Here is a 27531-nt window from a genome sequence, read left to right as displayed (position 1 = left end):
GTCTTGACGTTCTCCAGAGGCCTGGTAATGAACTAATCATTTGATTCAGGTGTGTTGACCAAGGGTGATATCTAAAACCTGCAGGACTCCAGCACTCGAGGCCAGGAGTTGCCTACCCCTGATGCACAACAAGGTTAATTAGAACATAAAACCATAAATATTTTACATACTGTTAGAGATGCATCACAAAATTTAAACTAACTGGAAAACATACTAATGGGTGTAAAATCAACATCATAGGTGAAAAGCTTCTTATGTACTGATCAGTTTTTGTGATTATTTGCTTCTGTTTTTTAGTTTTCTTAAACTATTTATTATCTGTGTTTCTGTAACTAACAATGTGAAGCTATTGCTTATGCCTAAACACTAAGGATTTAAAAGAAACCCTTTTTCAGAATAACTGTGTAGTCCCATGTGTTCCTGTGATTTATATGATTTGTGTCTTAGTCTTTTATTTACCCGGGTAAAATGCTAATTGAGATTTTAATCTCTTTTCCAAGAGAGACATGGCCTAGACACCAGCAGAGGTTACAACATACACATCACATAACAATATTCAGTACAGACAAGTGGGCACAATCTATATACTCTATATGAATCTATGTGAAACATACACAATAATACACATAAACAATAGTTACACTGACCAAAACAGCTATTCTGTTGCTCCTTTAAAATAGACTCAACTATCGTAACCCAACTTGTGTAAATTGTAAATAATAAACAGATCAAGATCTTTTTTTATAACACCCTCACAATTTTAATTAGTGTCAGGGGGACACTGCATTGGCTTTCAATGTTCTTTTTTTGAAATTTCAGGTTTGTGGTTATTTTTCTCAGGAAATCATCTTTAATGCATCAAGCCTTTGTTCTCTAGTTTCTTTAAAGTCACTGACTTTATGAAATGTATATGAACCCTTTCAACAAGCCTACTTGGGCTTACAAACAGGATGTCAGTGCGCAGGATAGAAGGCCTTTGTATTTTGTTGGGCGTAATATAGGGCCCCTGACGTCACAGTCACACCATCACTGGGGGGTTTTTTTCAGAAAAGACTATTTATACATTTTCCGAGCGGATGTCTGATTATTTAGTTTTTTTTATTTACACGGCTGTCTATATGCTTGATAACTGCATAGTTTTGTCCAATGAATAAAACATTTCTATGGTCACACACTGTAACTCATTAGTAAGTAGAGATAGGGAGAATTCAGGATAATCCAAAGAAATGAGTAACGATACAGCAATTAATGAGCGGTGAGAGTCGGAAAAGCCAGGTTGAATTGGTAAGTTTTCAAGCATGCTTTAAAGGATTGAATGGAGTCAGAGGCACGAACGGTAGCAGGAAGACTATTCCAGATGTTTGGTGCTACAGAGGCAAAGGCACAATCATCCCTAGTCTTCAAACGGTGCCTAGGCTGGGCCAGAAGTAACTGACCAGATGATCAAAAAGAACGGCTGGGAGTATAGAGACTGAGGAGGTCGGTGAGATAGTCAGGTGAAAGGTTGTTTAGGCATTTAAAAGTAAGCAGCAGAACTTTCAAATCAATACGCAATTTAATAGGCAGCCAATGTAAATCAGAGAGCACTGGAGTAATGGAGGCAAACTTTCTAGTTCCGGTTAGGAGACGAGCCGCAGCATTCTGAACAAGCTCTAATCGTTGGAGGTGAGCGAGTTGGAGTCCAGAGTAGAGAGAGTTATATTAATCTAATCTGGAGGTCGCAAAGGCATGTATACGTTTTTCAAGATCTTTGTACGGTATTAAACGTTTGACCTTGGAAATTTGGCACAATTGGCACAAAAGCCAGATTTAACCACAGAGGAAACCTGTTTATCCAGCTTAAATGAACTATCCAGGAAAACACCTAGATTACTTACAGTATCTGTAAGAATAATAAAAATAACAATAAATCAAAAAGAAGAATCTGATTATCACCTTTTTGCGAACATCGGGCAGCCTAAGCAGGTAGATGGCTTGCTCCCACCCTGAGTCAGGCCACTGTAAAGACAATGGCTCCTCTGTTTTTTCATCTTGATCCTCCTCCACTCTGTTTTCATCAGCTCTGGCTTTGTTGTCATCATTTCCTTCAGGTAGATTCTCCTAGGAAGCAGTTCATTAATCATGACTGGCAACAGTACCTAATATGTACCATGATTTCTGTCTTTTTTAATAACAACTAGACCACTGTTTGAGACAATCTTCTTATCAACTGACTGATCCTTCTCCTCGTGTTTTTAATCATCTTATGCTACAGACTATACAATGCTGCAACTTTACAGACAGTATCATTTCAATTTTTGACATAGTTGCAACTACATACAGTGGGGCAAAAAAGTATTTAGTCAGCCACCGATTGTGCAAGTTCCCCCACTTAAAATGATGACAGAGGTCAGTAATTTGCACCAGAGGTACACTTCAACTGTGAGAGACAGAATGTGAAAAAAAAAAAATCCATGAATTCACATGATAGGATTTGTAAAGGATTTATTCGTAAATCAGGGTGGAAAATAAGTATTTGGTCACCTCAAACAAGGAAAATCTCTGGCCCTCACAGACCTGTAACGTCTTCTGTAAGAAGCTTTTCTGTCCCCCACTCGTTACCTGTATGAATGGCACCTGTTTGAACTCATCATCTGTATAAAAGACACCTGTCCACAGCCTCAAACAGTCAGACTCCAAACTCCGCCATGGCCAAGACCAAAGAGCTTTCGAAGGACACCAGGAAAAGTATTGTAGACCTGCACCAGACTGGGAAGAGTGAATCTACAATAGGCAAGCAGCTTGGTGTGAAAAAATCAACTGTGGGAGCAATCATCAGAAAATGGAAGACATACAAGACCACTGATAATCTCCCTCGATCTGGGGCTCCACGCAAGATCTCATCCCGTGGGGTCAAAATGATCATGAGAACGGTGAGCAAAGATCCCGGAACCACACGGGGGGACCTGGTGAATGACCTGCAGAGAGCTGGGACCAAAGTAACAAAGGTCACCATCAGTAACACACTACAACGGCAGGGAATCAAATCCCGCAGTGCCAGACGTGTTCCGCTGCTGAAGCCAGTGCATGTCCAGGGCCGTCTGAAGTTTGCCAGAGAGCACATGGATGATACAGCAGAGGATTGTGAGAATGTCATGTGGTCAGATGAAACCAAAGTAGAACTTTTTGGTATAAACTCAACTCGTCGTGTTTGGAGGAAGAAGAATACTGAGTTGCATCCCAAGAACACCATACCTACTGTGAAGCATGGGGGTGGAAACATCATGCTATGGGGCTGTTTTTCTGCCAAGGGGACAGGACGACTGATCCGTGTTAAGGACAGAATGAATGGGGCCATGTATCGTGAGATTTTGAGCCAAAACCTCCAGTGAGAACTTTGAAGATGAAACGAGGCTGGGTCTTCCAACATGACAATGATCCAAAACACACCGCCCGGGCAACAAAGGAGTGGCTCCGTAAGAAGCATTTGAAAGTCCTGGAGTGGCCTAGCCAGTCTCCAGACCTCAACCCCATAGAAAATCTGTGGCGGGAGTTGAAACTCCGTGTTGCTCGGCGACAGCCCCAAAACATCACTGCTCTCGAGAAGATCTGCATGGAGGAATGGGCCAAAATACCAGCTACTGTGTGTGCAAACCTGGTAAAGACCTATAGTAAACGTTTGACCTCTGTTATTGCCAACAAAGGTTATGTTAGAAAGTATTGAGTTGTATTTTTGTTATTGACCAAATACTTATTTTCCACCCTGATTTACGAATAAATTCTTTACAAATCCTACCATGTGGATTCATGGATTTTTTTTTTCACATTCTGTCTCTCACAGTTGAAGTGTACCTCTGGTGCAAATTACTGACCTCTGTCATCATTTTAAGTGGGGGAACTTGCACAATCGGTGGCTGACTAAATACTTTTTTGCCCCACTGTATTTGTCTAACTGGTAACTTTTTAATATGTTTCTGTGAACGCCTGGCATTCATGTTATCCTTGTGTTAATTCTTTTAATTCTTTAAATAGATGCAAAACATACTTACAAACACATCTGAATGAACTACACTCTGTAGTTTTGTTCCCAATCATACACTAAAATTGTAACACATCACTGGTGTAGATACCATCTGGGGTTAAATGGTTTTTTAAATCAAAGCAGTCATTACAAACCAGTTAACAGTGACCAATAAATGAGGTTTATGTGTGAAACTACATTTATGATGATATTGTCAGTTAAGGATTGTTGTGGGCACGGTTGAAATCATTAAATTAATGGGTTTTAAACAAGATAATACAGATTTTAGGCTCTTGAAAATTACATAAATACCAAACAGTAGATTCAATTCTTGTCTGATTCAACATAAGACCTCTGAAAAGGAGATCTTACCTTGTCAGGTTCCTCTGCAGCAATAGCTTTAAAAATGCTCTTGTGTTTGTGGAGTTTGGTCTTGAATTTGTGCTCTATATGCACGTTAAACTTCATGAAAATGACATAGAGAGTTTAACAAGCCACCAGCATCATGCTCTCCCACCACATTATGACATTGTCCAGGAAGAAGATGATCAGTACGATGAGGTCAAATATGTAGAATGACATATTTCTTAATAGAGGCCACCAGGACAGGTGGAGAACTTGCTGAGAAAACAAAGCACACAATCCATTCACAAAAGAAACACTGAAAACTGCTGAGCCCGCAACTGTGCCAAAAGTTGTCATGGGTGATGAAGACTCCTATTAAGAAACCCAAAAGCTTTGGGGTGGATATTCCAGCAGCCATGAAGGTGGCTCCTACCACATCATAGGAGATGGCTAACTTGTCCCTGATTACCCTGAGAGCAGGAACAAAGAATTTATCACACAAGATCGCCAGCAGCACAAACATGTAAATGATCCCAATGAGGTGAAGGATCACCCAGCCAAAAGATATCTAGAGGATAATGAGCATGAAGGATGGTCGGTGCAGGAGGAGCTGGAGCTGCTGTAGATATTTCTTTTGGAAGCTTAGAGGCTGCAGAGATAAACCCTTTTGTGACTTGCAGTAATAGAGACTCAGTAGTGGTGGGTATGTTGGAATCTGAGGTTGTTTCCACATCATCTACCACATGCGTCTGATCTTGGGGATCATAATCATGCTTTGCAGTGAGAGATTCCACCTCAAGTATCTTTGTTAATTTCCCCCTGAAATCCTCTCCGTTCTGAGGCAAACCTGGTCTGGCACTGACAGTCAGCTGACAGAGGGAACAGAGGAGAGTCCCAAAGAGGAAAAAAAAAAGAAGCTTTTTCAGCCGCAGTCGTTTTCCTCTTGTACAATTCATTTTTGAAAAATCAATCAAAAAAAGTCCCAACTTCCCACTTCCACTTCAAAACCTAAAAAAAAGGTTCTTCAAAAAGTTTAGGAACTGTTTTGCAATTACAACTCAAATACAGCACCAGATAAGGATATTTTCAGAGGTTCTGTTCTATTCAGATAATCAAAACAAATATTATAATTTTTAATCATAGTGGCAGACATCTAAGGAATGTTCAAGTTATAGGATATGACGCTGGAAAAGTCTTCACCGTAAACATTATAACCTACTTTAGGTCCGACTAATAGGATTATGTGTAGCGTCTCATCTTAAACTAATCATCAAAGCAGATTCCAGAAAGCCTAAAATACATTTAAAAATATTTAAACTGTGAAAATGTATTTTGAAAATGTGGGTAGATACCTTGAAACGCGTCCACCAAATCTTTACTGGTCAGGGCTTTAAAGTGGGCGTTGCTTATCGGCCCGTCTTTTGTGCAAAACAAGTCGCCAAAAGACTTGTTTTGCACAAAGACTTTTTATCATCTCTAGATGATAAAAAGTTATGTCTGCAGCCAGATCATTATTATTATCATCATTATCATTATTATTACTATTATTGTTGTTGTTATGGGTTTTGTTTTGTTTTTTTTTTATCTCCCGGGAACTATCCGCTGATGTGTACACTAATGTCAGCCCGGACGGAAGTGCTGGTGCACAGTACACCATAACCATTGTTTAGTTAGCGTAAAAACTGAAAGGCGCGTAGGTTTTAGTAATTTTTTTTCCTGATACCGCTTCTTTACTTTGTATCTTAGGTTTTGGATAGTTATAATGTAATTTTGGTTAAATGGCAGCTGGAACATTTCATTCGTTTGCCGTAGCGTTACATAATGCTAATGTAAATTAGCCGAAAAACTAGCCAACATTAGCTAACAGTTCGGATGTTACCATATGTCCCTTCTTCTTTATCTTTACTGACGGCGCCTGTGTATTTGGTTGTTCTAGCTAAATACGCCTCAGCGACGACAACGCAGTGGAAACCGTCAGTGGGAGCATTGCAGCGGACTTCTGTTTTCATATTTGGGATCTGTAAGCGGTGAGCATGCCTACTGTGGTGTTAATGGACGTGTCTCTGTCCATGACACGACCAGTGTCATTGGATGGCATCGAAGAGTTTCAGAGGAAGAACCTGGCTGTCCACGGACTCAATATGTTGTTTGAACACATGGCCTCAAACTACCGCTTGGAGTTCACGTCGCTGATGGCCTTTTCTTCCCTGTGGGAACTCCTGGTACCTTTCACCAGAGACTACAATGCATTGCAGGTAAAGTGTGCTCATGTGACATATCTGTCTGAAAAGTCAAAGTATATTTTGTTTCCTTGAAAAGCGGTCTGATTTTGGGATTACCGTATGTTTTTTTTCCTGCACAGGAGGCTCTGAGCAACCTGGAAGACTATGACAAAACCTGTGTTGAAGCAGCTCTAAATGGAGTTAGTAATGTAGTACAGCAGGAGTGGGGTAGTGCCTGCCCCTGTCAGGTATTTGGCTAACACTTTATTCAGTATCGCCACACCTCTGTATTTATTGGATTTATTTATTGCTTATTATTGGTCGAATAGCTTTCCTGCAGTGATCTGAACCATATGTTCATATACTGAGTTATGTTTATGTACTTCTTCCATATGTCCTGTAGGTGGTGCTGGTTACTGATGGATCCCTTGGTATTGGGAAGGGGTCTTTACGCCACTCCCTCCAAACACTGAAACAACGTGGGGATGACAAGAAATTTCCTCTTCCTTTCCCTTTTCCTACCAAACTGTTCATCATGTGTATTGCCAATGCAGAGGAGGTATTGAGCCATCCTTACAGTTACATGATACCAGAAGCAGCTATCAAAAACACAATTCAGGGTCATATTGCCTGTGTTAGACACCTGTAAATCACACATTTCTGTGAACATTTTAGGATGACAGCAGTATGACAGTTGCTTTCTACCTTCACAGACTCAAACTATAGTTTTCCAGCACATAAAACATTTTGGCTTCCAACAAAGAGGCTGTCACTTCACAAAGCTGTTATTTAAAAAATAAATTTGAATACATTTTATTTTTCAAATAGCAAAAAAATAACATAAAATGTATAAACTTATAAGTATAAGTGAAATAGCACAGTCTTTTTGTGTTGACTATATGCACACTAATCATGGTTGTAAATAGTCACCAACTTTGAGTCGGGGAAAACCCTGCATGTTATTAAATATCAGGTATTCATCAAATCACTTTTATTGTCACATCACATGTGCAGGTACACTGGTACAGTACATGTGAGTGAAATGTTTATCGTCATGAAATTTGTAGATGAGGTGACCTTTGATTAAAGGTTTAAGATGATTTCTCTGTCAGCATTTCAGAATCGACAGACAAAAATTTGCAATAGATAACCTCACAGCACTTATCAGTTAAAGTTTTTGTGCTATTGTATCCCAAGTGCCCGGGAAGTTTCTCATGGAGATTTTTTTAGGAGGGGGACCACACCTCATTCACTCCCTGTCATATGACTATTGTATGGCTACTTCCTTCACTCAGGTTCTTAGTTCTCATTTTCATACATGGGAATCTGCGAGGCCCAGGAGCAACCACCAGTCTTCCCCATACCACAGTCTCAGCCCTAGATCTATATTTATTCCATCTGTCAGTACCTTTCAGGAAGCATGATCAGTCTAATTGAGAATGTGGAAATTGCCATTAAATTGCAAATATGTAAAAGTTTAACTTAATCTAGCTAAATAGCCCAGCTTTGAAAAATTAGACCCACTGTCTTGTGTAATTTCAGTTACAGATGACTGATGCCATGGACAACCTGGAGGAATTACTTTGCCTTAGTGGAGGGGATGGGCAAATCTTTACTATGGAGGGACCGCTTTGCATGAAGAGTGTACAGACCATGTTTGGGTACTACTGTAACTGTTTAGATTATTCACAAAAAACATTTTAACCTCTTTCATATGTTTAGTAAGGGCATCTTTGGTCATATTCTATATCTGCATGTCCCCAGGAAGCTGATCGATCTTGTATACTCTCCCTTCCACGCGGTTTTGCACTGTGGGAATCTATCCTCAGATGTTCAGGTCTTCCCTCGACCTGAGCCTGTCGTGATGGATGAAGAGGTGGAGCCTATGCCCCGGACTGTTAGTACAGGTACTGGCTTCAGATTTTATGATTAGTTTAATTTAAGGAGGTCATGAAACATTACATGCATAAAAGCTAATTTACATCATGGAACCCTACTTTAAAAAACTGACATAGATGTAACTGTGAAGCAGGATTTAAGAAATAAGTGCTGAAGTTTTATTCTGTCAGTACGGACCATGACAACATGTGGTTGGCTGGTGGCAGCTAGTAGACTTACATTATTTTACGTTAGCTAACTAGTGAGAGAATCAATAACTCTAAGGAAAATAAAGACACTAAAACTGAAAATCCATTTAAGGGGATCATTTTTGTGCTGGGCTAAGAAACTTAGCTGATTGCATGAGCTGATTGTGCCGCACAGTACAGCTGGTTAGAGGAGGAAAAATCAGTTTCTGACTTCATTCTGTCGGTCTGGTGATTCAAACAGTCTGTCCTCTACACTGTTCTTATTTAAGTAAACTTTAAGCACTTCTTTCACAGACAGTGTTACATCTATGTCAGTTTTTGAGAGCAGACCTCCACGATGTAAACTGGACTTTATATGTTTAGTGTTTCGTATCCTCTTTAAATTCTTCATTTTTTTTAAACAAATCTTTCTCTTGTATGCCTTTCAGATTTGGAGATTGTGGGTTTCATTGAAATTGCTGACATTGCAAGTCCTCCTGTCATATCCAGACACTTGGTATTACCTATTGCTGTAAACAAAGGTTGGTTTTAATACTTTTGCTATGTTCCAGTTATAGAGAAATGCGGATTGGTGACATATTAGCTTTGCAGCTTGTGCACATCTCCTCGTATTTAGATGTAAACACCCAAATGTTCAAGCAGCTTTATGTTAACTCACTTAAGAAAGAAAGAAAAAAGAACTTTAGAGTTTGCTGTTGCAGAACAAATCAATTTTAGTAAATAAGGTTGATAACGAACGAATCAGGAAATGCCTCAGACTATAAGAAACCAACAAAATAGGAAGGAAGAGCAAAGCTGCTGGGAAATCCCTTGAGGTTCGAGCTTCCTTTATTTGTCATGCACACTAATTTATTTCAGTACTTCTTTAAAAAATTGCTCTCATTCTGTAATGTAAAAGATTAAAACTAACATTAATAGAAGAGATGAGAAAAACGTAAGTAAAATTGTCTAACACAGTCTAACAGCAGAAATGAAAACAAGTATTTTTTTCTGATTAATAAAGAATAGCAAATATTTATGATTTAGTTTATTATGTGTACTTGGTTTTAGATGTGGATGAAGTTGGTACGGGAACCACAGATGAGCTTGAGGAGGAACCTTCTGCCAGTCAGATGGCAGGCAAAAGTCCCAATTTTTGTGTACTTTTACATGGAAGTCTGAAGGTTGAAGGCATGGTGGCGCTGGTCCAGCTGGGGTGAGATGCAGCAGAGCTGTTATATAAACTCTTTTATATTAACCTGCACCATAAAGACTGCTATATTATGCAAACAAATTGTATATGTAGTTTGCTTTTTTGCCCCTCAGGCCGGAGTGGTACGGCATGTTGTACTCCCAGGCAGACAGCAAGAAGAAATCAAACTTGATGATGTCTCTTTTTGATCCCGGTCCGGAGCCTCTGCCCTGGCTGGGCAAGATATCACATTTGGGACCAATCTCAGGTGACTTTTTGTTTTTTTTAATCTCTCCACCATGCCAAGTTTCATTGCAGATGAGGGTCAAATGAGCAAATATGAAGAGTTCTGTGTTTACAAAAGATTATATGGGGTTTCTAAGTGCACTGTCTTTAAATTTTTTTTTCTTTTTTCCCCCAGTGGCTTAAATTAATCCGGAAACCATTTTAGGGATATTCTGAAACTCAGTGTTTTATTTAACATGTGACACAATGACCCATGCACAAGTATTCCTAAAGAACAACAGACTGTGGACACGATCAAGTAGTTAATACTTCACCTGGGTTTCTCACGTGTCTCATGATGCAGTGTATTGACTGACCTCACTATGTTGTCCCGTGACCTTTCTCATGTCACAGAAGCGGCTGATAATCCCTACGGAGAGGATGACAGTAAAAGTCCATTTCCTGTACAACCACAGGTGAAACGTAGCTATGCCCAGAATGTGACCGTGTGGATTAAGGCCAGTGGACTACAGGTGAAGTAAAATTACTGCGTGAGAGTATTTTTCTCTTGAAAGTTTGGAGAAAAGACAAACATTTCATACATTTCTGTCAGTGATAAATTTATCTAATTATATTCTTTTAATGAACTGCTTTCTGTTTTTAAAAAAACCCAGAAAGCGATTAATTTCTGACATTTCTGTGTAAGAAGAAGAAAAAAAGGCTTATTTGCGAAATTGTCAAAATAGCTTCAGATTAATTTCTTGCAATTGACTAATGAGTTACTTGGCTTCTCAGAGGCTGCTCTGTTCACTGCCTCTACAGTGGGCTCAGCAAGTCTCTACTTTGTTTGAACTCTCTTCAGCAGAGCTTGGTTAATATTTATTGAAATTCTTGTTCCTGTGATTAATAATTACTCCAGGAATTTCTGGTATTTGATTTTGTCAATATTGTCGCCATCAAACAAATATTGATTCTTCAGGTCAGTCCAAGTCTGTCATTCAGAGTAATCTTTACATGACCAACTATGTAATCTTATATTAGTGAATCTTAAAAAAACAAAGGAAAATGTCATCAAAAGGTTTTTCGTTTTTGTAGTTTATTCAATAATCATTACACACGAAGTGAAATATTTCCTAAAAATATGACGAAATATTTACTATTTGATATAAATCTTGAGGCTTGTGGTTTATAGCTCATTTAAAAACGGAAATCCAGTGTCTCAGATTATTAAAATGCTTCCTAAGTTTAATCAAAAAAAGATTGACAATAAAGAAATGTCCACCTACTGTAAAGTTCATGTAAACACTCAGCACTTAGTTTGAGTGCTTTTATTATTTATCAAGGCGGCGTGGCATGGAGATGATCTGCACTGAAGCCCAGGTTGCTTTGATAGATAGATGGCCGATAGTGCAGCTTGTCTGTGTTTCTCATCTTCCTGACATTATCTCACAGATTCTCTTTGGCATTTAGATCAGATTAGTTGGCTATAGTCATGCACAGTAATAACATTGTCAGCGAACCATTTGCTCATAGATTTAGCAATGTGTGCTTACTCCTGCTGAAAAAGGGAAATCTGCATCTCACTGAAGCTTATCAGAAGATCTGCGCATAGAGTACTCTAAAATCATCTTGTAGATGGCTGTTAACTCTGTACTTAACAAAACGGTGAACCAACAATTTCCAATACAGATCAACTAATAAATATTCTACTAATTGAGATACTGGATTTCAGGTTTTCAAGCCGTAATCACTAAAACTAATATAAAAACATTTCATTGGTCAAAACATTTAAGGGGCCTTTTGATTCATTCACTCGTTTTTTATGCTGTCATTGTACAGACTGATGTCCAGAAGATCCTGAGGAATGCCAGGAAACTGCCAGATAAAACTCAGACCTTCTATAAGGTAAGATTAGCTGGAGTGGCTCTAAACTATAATTTTTAAAGCTATGTTTGTTTTTTTCCAAAAATGAAATGTTATATTTTCATTTTGATTCTGACAGGAGCTGAACCGTCTACGTAAGGCTGCTTTGGCTTTTGGTTTCTGGGAGCTCCTGAAGGGAGTTGCCGATCTGCTGGAGAGAGAGTGCACCATGCTGCCAGACTCGGCACATCCTGATGCTGCTTTCCAGCTCTCCCACGCTGCACAGCAGCTTAAATTGGCCAGCACTGGTGACTCCCAGTATGCTGCTTTTGATCACAACATTGTTCCCATGCACACGGATTTCTCAAGTTGAGCCGCATCCGAATTTGTATGAATGAACTCAAAATATCATAGGCTCCGCCTGCGTGGACCAATGTGCTGCAGTGTTGCATACACCCTGTAAAGACGTTCACGGGATTATTTTACGAAGTCATCTTTGGGATTCAGTGTTGTTTTGTTTTTATAAATGTTCCTTTGTAGGAATCTTTTGACACAATAACCACATTAAAATTAGGTTTTTATTCATTGTCAAATAACTGCCACATTTACAGAACAGAGTAAACAGCTATTAATGTTGGCATTCGTAATTCAAGTGCAAATAATAAAAAAGCAGCCAGAAAAAACCTGTTACAATTTAACATTGCTCCTTGAAGGTTGTTGTTGAGCACAATGGACACTTTTTTTTTTTTAAGCAGTCTGGTTATTTGTCCCTGAGCTTTGTGGAATGGCTTGGAATTGTGAAATTATAACCAAGAGCTTATCATGTGGAATGATGACTTGTTTTCTTTATACATATGGCAGTGACTGAATATGAAATGATAACAGGGTTTTCTTATCAGTGCTTCTCAAAATAGCGCTGCGTGGGAGAAAAACAAGACTAAGAGCGGGGGGGGGGGGGGGGCACTATCACACAGGTGCTATGGAAATGTACCGGTATGTGTGTGCAAACTTGGTCACCAATAAGTTTGCTCGATGCAGTATTTCTGTACTCATTGCACATCTATTGTGTTAATAATAGCCATAAAGGAAGTCATTTTAGTTTTTATATGGACAGGCTGTCAAAAATTGAGTTGATAATAAATTTGACATAAGGATGATGATTATTAAAAACAAAGGTCGAGGAATAAGCAGGCAGCAAAGGTGTTCAAGGAATGCTGTTGGTGTTGAGTCTCAATTTGCTTTCCTCTTTTTGGTCCGGAAGCGCCTCTTCCTCTGCTTGTAAAGGTGGCTAAAGTTGATAAAAAGTCCTTTTGTGGGGGGGGAGGGGGAACCAAGATTAATATCAGAGCAGCAGTGGTTAAGTTAGAATATATGTGTCATGTGAGAGACAGTTCATGTGGGGACTTACCCAAAAACATAAGAACAAGATAAATGTACAGGAAGTAAGAGAAGCTGACAGAGGTGCCAATCACTTTAGTCAGAGGAATGCTGAAGAGTTTAGATTCATCAAAGATGGGGATGGACTGGATCACTGCAAGAGCTACGTGGGATTGAGAGATAAGAGTATATATAATAGAGTCTATAAACATGTTTGCATGTTTTTTATATCAAATTTTGTTTAAAAAAAAAAGCCTACCTTCAGCTAAAACACCTAGTGGATACAGTGGCATCCAGACAGTATACCGCAGCCAAGTGAGGGTTTTCCACTCTGTATTGAAACAGCCCAGCATGTAAAAGGGATACCTGAAAAAGGATGAGCATGTTGGTTAAGGGAAAAAAAAGTCATGCTCCAAATAAAATTACACAAAGTTGCATCCACAGTTACACATTCTTATAAAATTATAGCTCAGATGCAACTGCTACTTGCCTGTTTCAAGGCTGAAATGTGAATAAAATCTAACAAAAAACTGTAACTGTTCCAAACATTTGCAAAGCTCTAAATCTTATCCAATTTTAGTTTTATTTAAATACAACTGGCTAAAGCTGTACTATATATCACTAGATGACTGTTTACTGTAGACAGTAGGAAAATGCATACTTGCCTAAAAATCTCAATAGCACTCCACAGATAGAAAACAAAGAACACAACTGGCTTGTGGTGCATTTCCTCCAGACTACCAAAAATGATGAAGAGGATAAAATTCCTTCCGACCACCTAGTGCACAAACAAAAGATGTGTATTGGTGCTCAATCTGTAACTTTAGGAAACTTGAACTCAGGCAAAAAAAAAAACAAAAAAAACCCATCCCATACCTGTATAAGAGTTGGTATAACACCTGTCTTGACTACACCAAAAGCAGCATTCAGGACCTCTACTAATGCCAGGATCTGGCAGAAGAACATCACATCCGAAATTGTGTGAAATGTGTCATAGAGGGAATCTGAAAAGAGTTTTGAACGGACATGTTTTAACCAGTTTTCTGTGAAGTAAGTGACACTTTCAGCTTCTCCTGTGTAATATATTTTCACACCTATGCCAATGATAAACAGGCGCACTGTCATGTTGATAAAGATCCATGAAAAACCAAGAAACTGGACCAGGTTGTACACAATCAAGAACACAGTTTTCAGGCTGACGAACCCTGAAATATTTCAAAGAAATTGGAAAATTGTATCAGCAGTTTTCCCTTCAAAGCCATCTGATAAAACAGAATGTTCAAGTGCAATATATTATCTGCACCCACCTTCTTCTTTTTGTCTTGAAGCCTTCAGCCTGTTCTTTTTCTCCTCCTTTTAAAAGTATTTAAAAAATGAAAATAGTACAGTCTTTAATCAATTATTTTAGTCATACTGACATTTTTTAATCTTTATCTGCGAGTGTCATCTAGTAACAATTGTCAAATGCCAAGTTGTACTCTTACCTTTTCTCTGATTTCCATCTCAGCGTCTGACTCGTCCAGCCAGCGATCAAAGTCCGGTGCCAGGAAGACAGGTTTACGCTCCCGGAGAGTCAGCCTTTCCCACCAACCTCGCTGTATTTTGTGCACTGTAATGTTCACCTGCCGCTGTGTGGACTTGTAGCTGACCTACAGGTTCACACAATGAGCACAAACAGGAAAACCAAAGAAAGGAAAGGAAAAGATTTAAGAGCAATCTTAAAGTTATTCTGTCTATAGATATATTTCTGATCCCACAAGATAAATTATAGAATTACTCAGCATACCTGTGGCTTTACTGGTAAGAGGAAGTCCAAGCTGAACTTGTACTCATTTTGTCCTTTTGCACCATGCCCCTGGGCTACAAACAGGATATCACAAATGAAATGCCACAAAAATATTTTTAAAAATATGTCTTTATTCACCAAATGCAAATGAAATCCGTGAATCCATGTCACCTGAAAAGTGAAGGACATTTTCATCCACGTGGACGTCAATATTCTGCAAAAACACAGGCAAAGGATAAGCATACTTCCTCGCTAGATCAAGAATTTTTTTTACTTCCTGTTAACAGAAACCCGAAACAAAGATATTAATCTTATGTTACATATTACCGTGACAAACTATATTGCAAAACACATAGGATATTTAATTACCAGGTAAAATAAGTGGTTAAAAAGTCTCTAACCTGAATCTTCTGTTACATGATCAGAAATAGAGTTAAGTGCTATAAAAAGAAGAAGAAAACGAGTGCTGAGAAGCCCTCCTGTAGCATGTAGTATGGGATGATGTGATATCTACAGGTGTAACAACACCTGTCCCTCACACATAACCCCACGAGCGCCGCGTGAACAATGCTACCACCCCCACCCACCCCGCCTTCCGAGTAGTTCCAACGGGTATTTTTAGGACTTTTCACCCATGTGATTAACTGTTAACACGAATATTCTTAAAATCAACAGGTTTTAAAAACAGGTTCGAACAGGTTGTGTGGCTTTAGACGTACTACATAATGAACGAAGGACCTCAACAGAGAGCTTTGTATGGATCAGTTATCAGATAAGAGATCTCAGTTCTCATACAGTATGCAAATAGTACAGCTATCCAGCAGGATAACGTTTACAGGAACCTTTCGTCTGTATTTGCATTGCTTCCCATTTACCATCAGAGGCCCAAACACAAGGCTTAAAAAAGAAAAGAAAAAAAAAGTCAGAACCATGCTAAAGCGTTTTGCCCGTGACAAGCAACTGCAGGAGGTACTCTCACCTGAACATCTGTCAGCTCAACTCGCAGGTAAATGTCTTCATGGCGTTGAGCCCAATAAACAAGAGGTGTGAGTGCCATTATTGCGTTTGTTGATCAGTTTTTTTTAATCGGGCAAAAAATGAATGAACGCTCCACGCTTCATGCTAGCTGCCCTGGAAGGACTTTAGCAATTACCCAGAATATTCTTCGAACGTGCGCGCTCTCCACTGATCAGTGCTGAGACGCGCTCGTGCAGGAGGCACAAACGTTAGACGTGCTCTTCCCTGATTGGCTAAGTGAATATTTACGGAAGTGTCACAGGAACGCGACAGGTTGTCTAATTTTTCTTTTGGCAGTATGCTAACAGGCAGCAAGACGACCATATGTCAAGTTTAAAAACTGATTTGTTGAAAACTTCCGGGACATTTAATGTCCTTGTTGGAGTGACAGGAAGCGTGGCAGCCTTGAAACTGCCTCTTTTGGTCTCCCAGCTTCTTGAACTCTCCGGGGTGAGTTGCTTCATATTAGTTAATGTTTGCATATCATGAATGTTTCTATTTTCCCCGTACATAGTTAGCAAATAATAGCACAAGCATCTATATACATTTATTGTTTATCTAAGTGGCATAATACGCATAAGCTCACCTTTACCGCAAGATGGGGATGTTAGGCAGCATCGCTACAAACGCAGTATATTCTAGTTATTAAATAAACAGAGCAAATCTGAGCCAGCAATATCTGCCTGTTAATTAAAAACCACAACGGTCGTCCATGAAAATAGAGAAAACGACATTTGAAGACGTAAATGTTAAACGGGGATAATCTATGACAGTGTTGGTATTAGTGTGGGAAAGGTTTTGCAATATACTAAATAAAGTGTGTTAGGACTTTTGTAGTAAACAGGGTGATGAAGCTATGCGTTTGCATAGCAATGCAAATAGTTTTAAATTGTATGTGTAATAGCTAATAACTGTAGAGAGAAATATTTGGCCTGTCAAACTAAGAATAATTGCTTCATTTGAGTTTAACATGCGAGAATATGCATGGATGCACATCCCATGGAGCAGAGAGACATAATGCCCCAATCAGTCAATTTAATTTCCAACAAAATGATGTGGGATCACGGATGTCACTGGAAGCAGTAATGTCTTGTAAACATCATTCTTTTTTTAATTAAACAGTCAGTTGTAGGAAAATCTTCTCTGTAACAACTAGTATGACGTATTTATTTACTTGAGAAAGAATGAACACTTCACCTGCTCAAGCCCTGCTAATTATAAAACAATTGATGAATTAATTCAAGCATACTAGTGGTAGTGGTAGTTGTTTAAAAAAATACTCTATAATAATGTAAAAACTTAGAGTAAACAGAAATTCATACCTATGTAGACTCTATCTGCACTCACTTGCTACTTGGTTAGGTACACCAATTAAGCTGCTTTTTAATGCAAATATCTATTTAGCCAATCCCATGGCAGCAACTCAAGCATTTAGGCATGTAGACATGGTCAAGATTACCTGCTTAACTTCATCTGAACATCCGAATGGCAATGAAAGGTGATTTAAGTGACTTTGAACGTAGCATGTTTGTGGGCCGCAAACAGGTTGTTCTGAGTATTTCAGGAACTGCTGATCTACTGGTATTTTCCCACTCAATCATCTCTAGGGTTTACAGAGAATAGCCCAAAAAAGAGAAAATGTCCAGTGAATGGTAGCTTTCTGGGTGAAAATGCCTTTGTGACGTCCAGGGTTAGAGGAGAGTAATTCAAAATCCTCATGTTACAACCATGGTACTAGAAGAGTATCTCTCAATGCACAACTCATCGAACCTTAGCCAAAACCCCACCCTGTGCCATGCCTGTCAGCTAGACATTGAAAAATTAGGCTACAGTTCATACAGACTCACCAAAATTGGACAGAAGAAGTTTGGAAAAATGTTCAAATGGTAGGGTGGGAAATTGGTATAAAGATCATAAAACATGGATCCATCCCGCCATGTCTCAATTGTTCAGGCTGAAGGTGGTGTTATGTTGTGGGGGATATTGTCTTGGCACACTCCAGGCCTCTTAGTACATTTAAGTCATCATTTAAATATGTCTATCATTTATGACCACAGAGTACTCATCTTCTGATGGCTGCTTCCTGCAGGATAACATGCCATAAAGCTCAAATCATGTTAAACTGGTTTGTGAACATGACAGTGAATCCATTGTACACAAGTGGCTTTCAGGCATCCACAGTCATCAGATCTCAATTTTAAATGGGATGTGGTGGAAAAGGAAATTCATACTACTGATGTGTGTCTCCCTCCCTTTTCCCCTTATCTATCTATCTATCTATCTATCTATCTATCTATCTATCTATCTATCTATCTATCTATCTATCTATCTATCTATCTATCTATCTATCTATCTATCTATCTATCTATCTATTTATTAGGGGTGCAACGATATTCGTATCGATATTGAACCGTTCAGTGCTTTCGGTTCGGTACGCATATGTATCGAACAATATAACATTTGTAATTTATTTTATCAACTTTCCTTCTGACGATGCTGTCTGTGTTGAGCGCTCAGTGAATCTGCGTTCGACTACTCCGCCTAGGCTGCACTGTCGAGCGCAGATCCACTGAGCGCTCAACACAGACAGCATAGTCAGAAGGAAGAGCGCAGGGCAAGCTAGCGAGACAGAAGTTAAGCTCTCCTTGCAACATGGACCTCCCCCACTCTCATTCAGATCTGGCGTTTGGAATTATTTTGGTTTTCATGTGACGTATGACCCTGAAGGTAAGCGAGTCATGGACTAAAGTAAAACAGTATGTTGGATGTGCCATGCAATGCTCAATTACATAGGTGGGAACTAGTGTGTTAGCGCAGTTAGCTTGTTAACGTGTTGGCCGTCTAGCCCCATGCACAGGGCGATCGGCGGTAGCTCGTTAACGGAGATTTGCCGTGTTGTGGCGTTAAGGTCATTTCAACGAGATTAACCTGAAAGCACTAGTGGGAACACAACGAATATGACTGCACATTTACATCATCCTAGTGCAAAGACAAAAACAACAAGCATGCTACTAACTTTAGCCGAGTCATTTAGACAGCTGTTAGCACATGATTCTCCTTATGCTGCTGAGAATATAGCCCAGAAGAAGCGGATAGTATAGCTTTTATTTTGGAAAGAGGCATTTCTCTGTAATAAACTCTCTTTTCCAAAGATGAGTGATTCCTCAATCAGATACAGGGCTCGCAAAATCGCTAGCCCGACGTCCTGGGGCTAGCGATTTTTTTCAGACGGGCTACCCTGCCCGTCGGGCTATTGTAGGAAGGAAAAATCTATGTCAATGCTTTTGCATTCTTTCGGAAATGTAGCCGGGTAATTATGTCATTGGCATCGGTGAGCCACTGCCAATATGTGACATATTGAAGTTGCGTTTGAATTTGCGCTTGTTTTTTTGCTTTCACTTTGCAATCGCGCGAACTGTGTATAGAGAGTGACAGCACTGATTGGTGAGTGATGATAATTTGCGCACCAATTCCTCTGACATTGTCTTATCAATTGTTAGCTTACTATGCAAACATGACAAGTGAAATCTCCCGCAGCAAGCTTAAACATGTGAGAGGTTGATCGTGCAGAGAATCGCTGAGCATTATGTGAGTGCGTGTGTAAAAGCAGCAGGATGTATATTGTAGCGGATCAGGGCTGTTCGGGGTTCTGTTTGTACAGTTATGTTTTGTTTATGTTGCCATAGTGACGGGTGACGCCCTCTCGCTGCGACGGTGTGTCCTTCCGGGGTCAGAGGGCGCCCTGTGTGGTGGTGTTGTTGTTGCTGCTGTGCTGTTGCCGCGCTGAGCAGTTAGCTAGCGGCAGTGTTCTTCTGCAGATGTCAATAAACGGCTGTGCTCCCTGGCTAGCTCACGGGAAGCAAGACCAAACGATATCTCCGTCTCCTCCTTGTCTGAGCTCGCCACATTGGTGTCAGAAGTGGGATGATGGTGGCACCCCATGTTCTGACCCGAGTGACCGTGACCGGCCGGTGCGCCAAAAGAAGGCACCTGGACATTTGCAGGACTTTGTGTGGGGTAATGGGGTCGTCGGGGACGACTGACCCCTTAGGTGGGGGCTATGTAGCGGGTCAGGGCTGTTCGGGGTTCTGTTTGTACAGTTATGTTTTGTTCATGTTGCCATAGTGACGGGTGACGCCCTCTCGCTGCGACGGTGTGTCCTTCCGGGGTCAGAGGGCGCCCTGTGTGGTGGTGTTGTTGTTGTTGCTGTGCTGTTGCCGCGCTGAGCAGTTAGCTAGCGGCAGTGTTCTTCTGCAGATGTCAATAAACGGCTGTGCTCCCTGGCTAGCTCACGGGAAGCAAGACCAAACGATACCTCCGTCTCCTCCTTGTCTGAGCTCGCCACATTGGTGTCAGAAGCGGGATGATGGTGGCACCCCATGTTCTGACCCGAGTGACTTTTACCCCGCCGGTCGTGACCGGCCGGTGCGCCAAAAGAAGGCACCTGGACATTTGCAGGACTTTGTGTGGGGTAATGGGGTCGTCGGGGACGACTGACCCCTTAGGTGGGGGCTATGTAGCGGGTCAGGGCTGTTCGGGGTTCTGTTTGTACAGTTATGTTTTGTTTATGTTGCCATAGTGACGGGTGACGCCCTCTCGCTGCGAAGGTGTGTCCTTCCGGGGTCAGAGGGCGCCCTGTGTGGTGGTGTTGTTGTTGTTGCTGTGCTGTTGCCGCGCTGAGCAGTTAGCTAGCGGCAGTGTTCTTCTGCAGATGTCAATAAACGGCTGTGCTCCCTGGCTAGCTCACGGGAAGCAAGACCAAACGATACCTCCGTCTCCTTCTTGTCTGAGCTCGCCACAATATTTTAGTTCTGCTGAGCCAAATAAGACAGGTCAGGGTGAAGAAGTGACAGCCAAAGAAAAGCTTACCACAAAACGGAGAAGTTATGACAAATCAGACTATAAGGCAAAAAGAAAGTGCAGCTTTATGGTTTCATGGACAAAAGAATTTCTGTGGCTGCAATATGACAAGCGAAATAACCAGGGCTGCACATAAGTGGTGCGCATTCGCTGTCAAAATAAAAAATGGGCACAAGATAAGAAGTTGCAACGCGTGTTTGCATACATAAGATTTTAAGGAGGAGGACAGACATTTGTTTAGAACTCTTAAAGATGTCGAAGAAGCAAGCTCCTTTAAGCAATTACTGTAATGTTCCTCCACCTCCAAAGAAATGTCAGAAGGAGTCCGAACCACAAAAGAAGCGCGTATTCTCGGAAAAGTAGTTGCAGGAGGTGAGCTGGCTTCAAACAAATGATGAACGCACAGAGATGTGGTGCGGAATGTGCCGTGAAAATTTAATAAATGACAAATTAAAAAGGCATGAACATTTTTTTGTATCGAAAAAATATCGAACCGTGACACCAAAGTATCGAACCGAACCGTGAATTTTGTGTATTGTTGCACTCTATCTATCTATCTATCTATCTATCTATCTATCTATCTATCTATCTATCTATCTATCTATCTATCTATCTATCTATCTCTCTCTCTCTCTCTATCTCTCTATCTCTCTATCTCTCTCTCTTCTGCAGTCACTGTCATTTATGTCATTTATGTTGTCATGCTGTAGGTGGATGTACGTGTAGTCACTACAGAGCATGCCAAGCACTTCTATAATTCTGCTGAGGTGTCAGTCAAAATCTACAGTGACGAGGATGAATGGGAGGTAATAACTAACTCGAGTATGATATTCTAATGTAGCCATTATTACACTGAAAACATATATAGCTATATATATATATATATATATATATATATATATATATATAGAAAAGACAAATTAACATGACATATATAATCAATATGAAGGTCAGCTTGGGCTCTTCAAATAAAATAGGTGAAGGAATACTGTACAGTGCCATACTGAGCAAAATGAAATGTGGTATGAGTTGCCCATTATTAACTTGAAAACACTGGAGTTACTTGTGAGAATTCTGAGACATAAAAACACTGGTTTAACTTGTGCATTCCAGACAGAAGTGAAGATGTGACTGTGTAACTGGATGCATTTCAAACAGCATGTCTCTCATTTAGCTGTGGAAACAGAGATCTGATCCTGTGCTACACATTGAGCTAAGGCGTTGGGCAGATCTACTTGTCATTGCCCCTCTTGATGCCAACAGTCTTGGAAAGATTGCTAGTGGTATTTGTGATAATCTGCTGGTAAGAAGATGAAACACTAAAGATTTTGCAAATAATCATTTATTGCAGAATTTCTGTGAAATGATTTCCAGGTTTATGTGTATTTGTCATTTCAGACGTGTGTGGTAAGAGCCTGGGATACCAGTCGTCCTCTTCTCTTCTGCCCTGCAATGAACACAGCTATGTGGCTGCATCCTATTACAGCCCAGCAGGTATCCAGACTGAAAGAGTTTGGATATGTGGAAATCCCCTGCGTTGCCAAAAAGCTAGTGTGTGGAGATGAAGGTGAGTTTTAATATGAGGAGGAACTAAATATATTTAACCTTTGCTAATATTTACTCAGACTCTCAGATCGTTGGAAATTGAAAAAGGGTTGAAATTTACATATTTTACTTAGAACTTAGAATTATGCAACAGCAGACATCATATTCTCACATTTGTGAGCCTTACTCAAGTGAGTATCTTACAATTTCCTTAAAAAAAGACTGACATGATTATTATGGCTTTAAAATAGCTGGAGATTAATATTCACACATGCCATGGAGCCAGTGACTTATTTTACTACACCCATCTTGGACTTTGTCTTTATTTATTTATTTATTTATTTATTTATTATTACTGTAAACCCGTAACTGTATCTGTAGCTCATATATTTGCCATTATATATTTTTTATACTCCAGGTGTCTTCACCTGGAGTATAAAAACTCATGCACGTCTATATGATTGGACTACTTTTTGCAGTCAGGGGAAATTCCCCCCTGATGGCAGTTTAAAAAAAAATGCCTCTTTAAGGATGAATGTGGGTTACGTCCTCCTTTTATATATAGTATATAGCAGGAGCAAACACTACTTGAACTGCGCAGGCAAGAAACGTGACAGTACTGAGTAAATCATATGACATCAGGGGTCCAAAGGTGAATAAGGAGAGTGGCATGTAACAGTGATTAGACCAGGTGACACACAGCATCACAGGCAGATAAAACAAGAGGTCAAATCTCACCTTTAAAAAAATAGTTTCAAAGGCTAGTTTTTCTACCTTCTTCCTTAACACAAATTCTCCTTCACCAGTTGTGTTGATTTCAGTGTCCTGTGGCTGTAAAAAGTACACTATGTACCAGCACACTGTGACTATTAGCTGCTATAGGTAAACAGACCTTATTCCAAATCACATGCCACATGCTTCCTTTTTTTCTGATAAGGTGACTTATCCCAAGGATGATTTTAGATTAAAGTGGCTCGTGAATTGCTCTTAATTACCAGGCACAGTAGCCAGCTGTGTGTGAGGTCATATCAACCTGCTCAGTGCTCACTGTTAAACTGTGTCACATAACTTGACATAGTAAGTTACCTACGAGAGGCATATTTTAGTTCCTTTCCAAAGACACTGTACTTAAGAGATAACTGTGGTACAAAGGGATTATCCAAGAACATCTAAAACTGCCTCCTTCCCTTTTTTGTATCAAGGACTTGTTTTTCATTCTGTCATGTGGCTAAGCAAAGTATTAAGAGACTTGGACAAACTATGTGAACATCTTACCAGTGTTTAGATTTACTAGGATGACATGGTATGTCTTACAATGCAGGTAGTTTCAAGAATAACCCAGCACTCAAACTCACCACAAGATAAAAATGAATAGGCCTTGATGGAAAATGCTACATGTATTTGACACCATTTTCTGTGGCTCTGGTAGAAGCTACTTTTTGTGTTGCGTGTGTTGTTGTGATCAACCATGCACTCTAAAGCAGTAGCTTTTATAGCACTGTTATAGCATAAATAGCAACCAAGTGAAATGTATAGATCGTACAAGTTCTAAAGTTGGCATCACATACTTGTAGTTCATGTGCTTTAAGACTTATGGTGCGATTTGTAAATGCAAAAACTTGTGTTGCATGGTCTATTTTTGTATAAGGTGCTACCATTTTATCTACTTAACTCTTCACAACTTCCGTTCATTTCATTTTTCTTCCCCGTTAATACAATTTGTTGTTTTTTGCTAACTGGAGCTTATCTCCTAAAATGCTTGGATGGCTAGATACCAATGCTGACAGCACTGCTGATACTTAGCGTTCATATTTAACATGCTGTGTGAGGCTGCTGCATCTGCTAAATCTGTATCTGTAGCAGGTGTGTCGACTACTTTATTCTGAGAAATTATTTCTGGAAAAAACACTGTCCACAGCTGCAGTGTCCACCTTTAATATAACCTAGTATAAATAACTATAGTCCATGGTAAGTATTGATTATCCTGCTTCTAGTTACCCTAGGCTGCTGTTTATTAAGCTGTGTTTTCAGCTAAGTCAAAAGAAGTTTCCTATTAACATCCACTAAGAGTACAGGAAAGTATAAATAAGCATAGAAAGTGCTAATATAAGGAACTGAAAGTACTAATTTTAATGACTTAGTCTTATAGCAAGTGCAAAGAAAGTTGGACAGAAGACAAAAGGCTAGAAATAGATTCAGTGGGAACAACTTCCCTTCACAATGTTTTTCAAGGATATCTAACACTGGACTTTTTAATGTCATGTTTACGTCTTGGCTTTGTAAACCACTTTGTGTAGTGGAAAAGTAATGAAGTGTCACCTAGATTGTATAACTCAGTTTAAGACATTGATTGATACTATGTCAATTCATACAGTTGACCTTGGTACATTAATCTAATGACTAAAGTGTGCGTGTTAGTCCCCATAGGGCAGGGGTGCTCAATCCCGGTCCTCGAGAGCTACCGTCCTGCAGCTTTTAGATGCATCCCTACTCCAACACAGCTGAATCAAATGAATGGCTTGTTTTCAGGCCTTTGCCAAACACGATGGCATGCTGAAGAGGTAATCAAACCATTTGATTCAGCTGTGTTGGAGTAGGGATGCATCTAAAAGCTGCAGGACGGTAGCTCTCGAGGACCGGGATTGGGCACCCCTGCCATAGGGAGATAGTTCCTCTGCATTTAACCCATTTACCCAGTGAAGCACAAACATGTGCAGATGTACACATGGATACAGTTAAAGCTTCAAAATTCTAATCAATTCATCTATTTTGGAGATGTACTGCATAAAGTGTTATAAAAGAATAAATAAAATGGTGGAGCTGTGCCTATGAGTTTTGTTGCTAATAGTGCTGTCTTTTTGATTCATCGGTGGGGTTTGGCTCAGATTTATATGCAAACAGCTTGAGTGTAGTGTAGTGTATTTATGAATGTGAAGAATGTGCATGAGCATTTGCATTGCAATCGTGTACATGTCTTCTTTGTATTTTCCTTCAGGCACTGACTGATTTATAGTTTTCTGCAGAAGACATTTGTATAGCTCATAATTCTTTGTTTTTCCATAGGTAAAGGTGCCATGGCAGAAGTATCGACAATTGTCAGTCTTGTCAAAGAGTATCTTCAGAAACCAGATGAGTCATCTTTGGAAGCATGAACGTCATATTGTACATCCAAGCAAACACAAAAGGCCAAAGAAAAACAAACACTATGCCTTGTTGTTGGATTTGTCAAACTGCCACGGTCCAACACACCCATGGTAAACTCATTTACTTGCTTTCACCTGTTTTACTTCATAAATTCACTTCTTAGAATGTGTGGGTGTCTCCAGAACATCATGACTGGCATCTCTCTAAATCCTCTTTTGGTATTGTTAAACCTGTTGGGGCACAGCAGCTTTACATTTCAAAGACGTGCATTGACTTTTTCAACATTAATTCCCATCATATCACCTCTGGAGCCTGATCATCCCAGAGGTTAAAAACAAAAAAGTTGGTAGTGTGAGACGTTAATTTTTAGCTGTCACCATCAGTTTTTTGAGGTACATTTTAAACAGTTTTGTGTTGTTTTTTTTGTATATTTATTTTGTTTAGATAGTAACACATTATTTGGTATCCCAAGTAACATAAAAGATAAGGTAGCAACAGCTGCATCTCTCAGAGATGACATGAAAGTGCGTTTTGTATTATGCATTTTTTCCTGACTTGAACAGACAGTTTGAGCCTGTTTACGATGTGCTCGACTTGTTTTTCCTGGAAAGGCTTTCCTCTGAATTTACCTTTGTTTATTCTTTTTGTTTAATGTTAGCTGACGTATTCAGATATAGATATAAGGATAATGAAAACTGCAACATGCCACATTACTGTTTGCTAAGTACCTCTCTAAATGAACATCTAATAATATACCTGTTAAAAAGGCCATATTTATACTCCAAGCTGTAAAATGTGTGATTATACATTTTGTTTATTTGCTAAAGGAACTGAAATTGTTGTCATTATCAAAGGTAAAGAGACAAAAGTGCAACAAGTTAAAATTTCAGTCATGTATTCCCATCAGATTCATGAAAGCCGTTGTAATTTGGGGTTTTCTATGGGTTTTAATTAGTTCTTTGAAGTGTCCTTTTTCCAGGATCGATTATTGAGCATAATCAATCATATCAGACATACAGGATGTGCCTTTAATGACTTAAAAAAAAAAAAACAAGAATTGGGTGCATGATCATTTCTAACTCTGGTTGTTTTCCTTTTAAGCATAGTCCACACATTTTCATTAGGGTCGGGGAAGGTGATTCCTGAAGCTTGCTTTATCTATTCCAAAACCAGGTTTAGTTTTTGGATTGTTGTCCTGTCCAGCTCTTGATTTGAGAAAAAGTTGGCGAATTTGGAGGTAGTCCTCCTCCTTTAATATTCTGCCAGTATTGCTGGAAGCAAAACAGCCCCAGAGCATGCTGCTACCACCACCATGCTTGACAGTTGCTACAGTGTTTGTCCATTTGAAAGCCACACCTGTGCTCCTCCAAACATACCTCTTTATTGTCTCAATCTTTGTCACATCTTTGACCATAAAACTTTTTTCCAGAAGGCTTGTTCACATGTGGACAGCTGCAAATATCAGTCGAGCTTAAAGGTGTTGCTTTTGGAGGAGGAGCGTCTTTCTTGGTTGGCACCCTCTCAGTCACTAAAAGTTGTAATCAGTCGCTAATGACGAGTTATTAGACCTTGGCTTTGTCGACCTAAGACACTGTAGAACCTTCAGCACCAATTATTAAAAAATGTAAGTAAGTGCATGTATATGTTTGAGCCTGCATTTATATTTTGACCCTGTCAAATCCAAAATGAATTCTTGTTTTTTTGTTTTTTAAAGTCACTGAAGATGAATGGTGAACAATCATTCCACTCTGGGAATTTTTAAAATAATAAAAAGCCCAAAATTACCATGACATTCATGCCCATGGTGTGTATATGTAAGCTTGGTTGTTCATATGTGTGTGTATATAAAATAAATGATAAAATATAATGCTGATTCAGACTGCACTTCT

The 27531-nt window shown here is 39.6% G+C and overlaps 3 protein-coding genes across 4 annotated transcripts; 2 read left to right on the top strand and 1 right to left on the bottom strand.

The window, feature by feature from the left end:
- Positions 1-5955: 5955 nt before the first annotated feature.
- Positions 5956-12830, top strand: ints14 (integrator complex subunit 14). 2 transcript variants are annotated; one of them, XM_085461902.1, is made up of 12 exons: positions 5959-6038; positions 6282-6600; positions 6708-6815; positions 6971-7126; positions 8110-8228; positions 8332-8474; positions 9083-9175; positions 9705-9849; positions 9960-10093; positions 10465-10583; positions 11890-11955; positions 12053-12830. In XM_085461902.1, exons 2-12 carry the CDS (start codon positions 6379-6381, stop codon positions 12284-12286), a joined length of 1539 nt encoding a protein of 512 aa, XP_085318028.1. In that variant the 5' UTR covers positions 5959-6038; positions 6282-6378; the 3' UTR covers positions 12287-12830. The 2 variants fall into 2 exon arrangements, with proteins under 2 accessions (XP_085318027.1, XP_085318028.1); XM_085461901.1 differs by having other exon boundaries at positions 5956-6600.
- On the bottom strand, positions 12474-16277 carry hacd3 (3-hydroxyacyl-CoA dehydratase 3). The gene is made up of 11 exons (XM_085461903.1): positions 16056-16277; positions 15248-15290; positions 15077-15150; positions 14775-14939; positions 14598-14643; positions 14385-14495; positions 14167-14294; positions 13956-14068; positions 13550-13656; positions 13322-13453; positions 12474-13220 (listed from the first exon to the last, which is right to left on the bottom strand). The coding sequence occupies exons 1-11, from the start codon at positions 16131-16133 to the stop codon at positions 13144-13146; spliced, it is 1074 nt and encodes a 357-aa protein (XP_085318029.1). The 5' UTR covers positions 16134-16277; the 3' UTR covers positions 12474-13143.
- Positions 16278-16306: 29 nt separating this feature from the next.
- Positions 16307-27515, top strand: ppcdc (phosphopantothenoylcysteine decarboxylase). The gene is made up of 5 exons (XM_085461904.1): positions 16307-16543; positions 21664-21759; positions 22128-22256; positions 22352-22520; positions 25562-27515. The coding sequence occupies exons 1-5, from the start codon at positions 16418-16420 to the stop codon at positions 25648-25650; spliced, it is 609 nt and encodes a 202-aa protein (XP_085318030.1). The 5' UTR covers positions 16307-16417; the 3' UTR covers positions 25651-27515.
- Positions 27516-27531: the final 16 nt, after the last annotated feature.

Source organism: Copadichromis virginalis, linkage group LG7 (assembly GCF_057382275.1).
Source record: "Copadichromis virginalis isolate Kocher_CV1m ecotype Utaka linkage group LG7, C_Virginalis_male_GT1.1, whole genome shotgun sequence".
Classification (NCBI taxonomy): domain Eukaryota; kingdom Metazoa; phylum Chordata; class Actinopteri; order Cichliformes; family Cichlidae; genus Copadichromis; species Copadichromis virginalis.
The sequence above is the reverse complement of the archived record's forward strand: the minus strand, read 5'-3'. Positions and strand labels throughout refer to the sequence as shown.